Source organism: Lathyrus oleraceus, chromosome 1 (genome assembly GCF_024323335.1).
Source record: "Lathyrus oleraceus cultivar Zhongwan6 chromosome 1, CAAS_Psat_ZW6_1.0, whole genome shotgun sequence".
NCBI classification, from domain to species: domain Eukaryota; kingdom Viridiplantae; phylum Streptophyta; class Magnoliopsida; order Fabales; family Fabaceae; genus Lathyrus; species Lathyrus oleraceus.
In genome coordinates, this window is record NC_066579.1 from 440,038,967 (window position 1) to 440,042,794 (window position 3,828).

General features: G+C 34.8%; 1 protein-coding gene across 1 annotated transcript; it reads left to right on the top strand.

Annotated features, from left to right (window-relative positions):
• The first annotated feature begins 1,038 nt into the window (after positions 1-1,038).
• LOC127081146 (spermidine sinapoyl-CoA acyltransferase) lies at positions 1,039-3,297 on the top strand. Its single transcript, XM_051021429.1, has 2 exons — positions 1,039-2,012; positions 2,477-3,297. The coding sequence occupies exons 1-2, from the start codon at positions 1,201-1,203 to the stop codon at positions 3,021-3,023; spliced, it is 1,359 nt and encodes a 452-aa protein (XP_050877386.1). The 5' UTR covers positions 1,039-1,200; the 3' UTR covers positions 3,024-3,297.
• The last annotated feature ends 531 nt before the right edge of the window (positions 3,298-3,828 follow it).

A 3,828-nucleotide genomic window follows, 5' to 3' on the forward strand; every position in this document is an offset into this window, starting at 1 on the left:
TGATCTGAGTCATTGTTATCTTTATACTTAACTTTCTGAATCAGAGGCTTTTTATAGAATTAGTTAAAGCATGATCAGAAGTTAGAGTATGTCTTCAGAACCTGGTTGAAATGAGACTTCAGAGTCTTGGGTTCACAGATTCTGAGTTTGTCTTTTATCAGAGTCTTGATCATAACTAATCTGGATGAATACTTTCAAAGTTGTTGACTTGATATAGACAATAATCCTTTAAAGTAAAATCTTCAGAACTGCTGAAGAAACATGTTCAGAACTTGCATAGTCATTCCTTATGACAAAGTCTGCTTGCTTCAAAGTACTCAAGTCTTCAGAACCTTGTTGACCTTTGAATAATGTTGATCATCTGAAAGACTTGAGTTGACTCTCCGGAATCCGAAGGCTTTGGTTCTGATCCTTCAGATTCAAAACCACTTTGCTTCTCTTTAATGATTCTTCTAAATGATTAACTTGATTTATATCAATGTTCATATCTTTTAATCTTACACACTTGAACAACTATTATCAAACCCTATTATTTTTTAAATACATTATTATCATCAAAATCTTTTAAACATGAATAAATCTTATTCTAAGAGACATTGTACTTGCAAACACATAGATTCACAAGATTTATATAAATTCCACATAACTACTTAATTTACTTTTATTTTAAAAAAAATCTCCTTAAAAAGTTTTACTAAATAGCGAGAGTTTCAAAATTAAACTTACATTATCTAAGATGGGAAATACTTGAGAAAATATTTATGCTTTAAATATTAATTGATGTCACTATATTTTTTGAATGAATCAAAATTATAGAATCACTTCCGAAAAAACTTAATAGATTAAGTATATTATATTAATAGAAGACACATTTGAAGAGCAAGCTAAGCTAATAATAAAAGACACATTTGATTTAATGATTAATGTAACTAACAACAAAAAATGAGTTAAAGCTGTTTTATAATTCTGATACCACATTTGACATTTCATATAGATTACAGTAAATACTGATTTATCAAGTACAACTAATCTGAGGGAATGGTGTTTGTTTGATGAGATGATGAAATGCGATGCAGCCTGCTCCACGTCTCTCCATCGGTGATTGTTTGGTGGGAGAAAGAGACTTTCGAAACTCAAAATTTAAAAAACACAACAATAAAAAAACTATAGCATTAAGCAAAAATAGCCTTACAAACAAAAATGATGAAAAACAAAGAGCAAACTCTCATCTTTCCTTCTCACACCCACTTCTCCGATGACCACACCCTCCCCCTCTCCCACCTTGACACCGATCGCAACCTCCACTTAACCATCCGCTACCTCCGCGCTTACACCGCCACAACCACCACCCATCACCACAGCAACCACTTCCACGTTATCTCTTCCTCCCTCTCGCAAACACTCCCTCACTACTACCCACTCGCCGGCACACTCCGCCGCCGCAAACACCCCGACAACCGCCTCGAACTCTTTTGCACCACCAATCAAGGCATCCCTCTAATCCACACTACCGTAGACTTCACTCTCGACTCCGTAAACTACCTCGACGACCCTGCTTCGCCTTTCGTCGAACAGCTGGTGCCCGACCCAGAACCCGAAGAGGGAATGGAGCATCCATGTATGCTTCAGCTAACGGTTTTCAAGTGCGGTGGGTTTACCCTCGGTGCAGCGATTCATCACTCGCTATGCGACGGGATGGGTGGGACTCTGTTTTTTAACTCGGTGGCTGAGTTGGCTCGCGGGGTGACTCGGATAACAGTGGAGCCTATATGGGATCGAGAAAAGTTGTTGGGTCCAAGGGATCCTCCCCGAGTGGATTCGCCGTTGATAAGAGAGTTTCTGAGTTTGGACAAAGAATTTTCGCCATATAAAGAGAATATCGGTCCTGTTAAGAGAGAGTGTTTTCATGTGAGGGATGAGTGCTTAGACAATTTCAAAAGATCGTTGTTTGATCAATCTGGATTCAACTTCACCACTTTTGAAGCTCTAGGTGCCTACATTTGGAGATCCAAGTAACTTTTCAGGGTTTTAAATTGATTTTTGGATTCTAAATTTTGAATTTTGACTAAATACTTGAAAAAACTTGTGCGAAGTTGTTTGATATAGTTTCTAAGAGAAGGATATGCATGATTGATTTCTTATCATATTGTAATTATGGTCTGATGCCCGGCTGTGGAGACTACCACGTTAATAATATTGCAATTGCCAACTCTAATATAAAATATGTTTTCATTGGATTTGGATTATACAGATTTAAATAGAAAGCTTGTTTATCTAGCATCTGACGTCTCTGAACAAATATGTGACATCTCTGAACAAATATGTGGTTGGTTTCTCAGACGCGTGATCGTGTCTGATAGCACCAACATACGTCATTATATGTGATTTTAGTGTCATTATTCTTTATAATTTGAATCCATTAAAATTTGTGACTATAAAATATTGACTACATTGTAACTGTTTTTGGCTACAACAGGGTAAGGGCCTCACGAGTGGAGGATAAAGAGAAGGTTAAATTTGCATACTCAATAAATATACGAAGATTAATAAAGCCATCACTACCTCCTGGGTATTGGGGAAATGGTTGTGTTCCAATGTATGTTCAACTTAGTGCCAAAGATTTGATAGAGAGACCAATTTGGGAAACTGCAGAGCTAATAAGAAAGAGTAAAAGCAATGTTAGTGATGAGTATGTTCGATCCTTCATTGATTATCAAGAGCTGCATTTTGGTGATGGGATCACGGCAAGGAAATGGGTGAGTGGGTTCACTGATTGGAGGCACTTGGGTCATTCTACTGTGGATTTTGGGTGGGGTGGCCCTGTTACTGTTTTGCCACTAGGAAGAAACTTGCTTGGGAGCGTTGAACCTTGTTTCTTCTTGCCTTATTCGACTGCTAGTGCGGAGAAAAAGGATGGCTTTAAGGTTTTGGTGACTTTGAATGAGGCAGCTTTGTTTGCTTTTCGAGAAGACATGCAAATGTTTGCCGGTGGCCAAGAGACCGCACTCTTGCCGCGCATTTGATGATATGAGCCATTGATTTTATTTGAACAAATAAAGATGAGTTTAGACCTCAGGTATTATAAGGCATATGCTATAAGAATTAGGTTTAGGATATAAATAGGAAATAGTGCATCACTGAAATTCTCCTTTTGGGATGGTTGTGTTGTATCAAGAGAGTATATTGTTGTGTAAAGCTGTCTTCAACAAGTCTAAGTGCTGAGAAGTTGAACATTGTGGTTCGAATTTGTACTTTTATACTCTAGTATTTTATCATCTGAGTTATACTTATAGGATATGTCTGGATTATGTTGTCTAAAGTTTTAATCCTCAATATAAATTAAATCTCACCCATCAGCGGATTACCATTAAATGGAGAGTGACAGACGTAGCTGATAAATGATGAAATTTTTGTCTAAAAGTGCTATAAGTCACTTTACATAAAAAAAAATTCCTTCAATCTTATTTATAAGCACTTAAAAAAAAAGGTTTTTAAATATAAATAATTGTCAACAAATCTAAATACATTTAATATTTATATTTTAAGTATTAACTACTTAATATTACTAGTAGATGATAATTTAATTATATATTTTACATAAAATAAAAAGGAAATTAAATATATATTTAATTATTATTTTTAATAAATATGAAAATTGCAATATCCTTTAATATTTAGTATTAATATTTTATTCTAATTTTTTAAATTTTATTTTTATGTGTAATAAATAAAATGCAAAATTAATAAAATTAATTATGTTTCTTATGTGAAAATTCCAAAGTCCTTCCTAATTTCTTTTTTCTATATAAAAAATTCTAAAATATCTTG

Coding starts and splice junctions, on each gene's coding strand:
- LOC127081146 (XM_051021429.1), top strand. CDS start 1,201: ATGATGAAAAACAAAGAGCAAACTCTCATCTTTCCTTCTCACACCCAC. Junction 2,013..2,476: donor GCCTACATTTGGAGATCCAA/GTAACTTTTCAG, acceptor TGGCTACAACAG/GGTAAGGGCCTCACGAGTGG.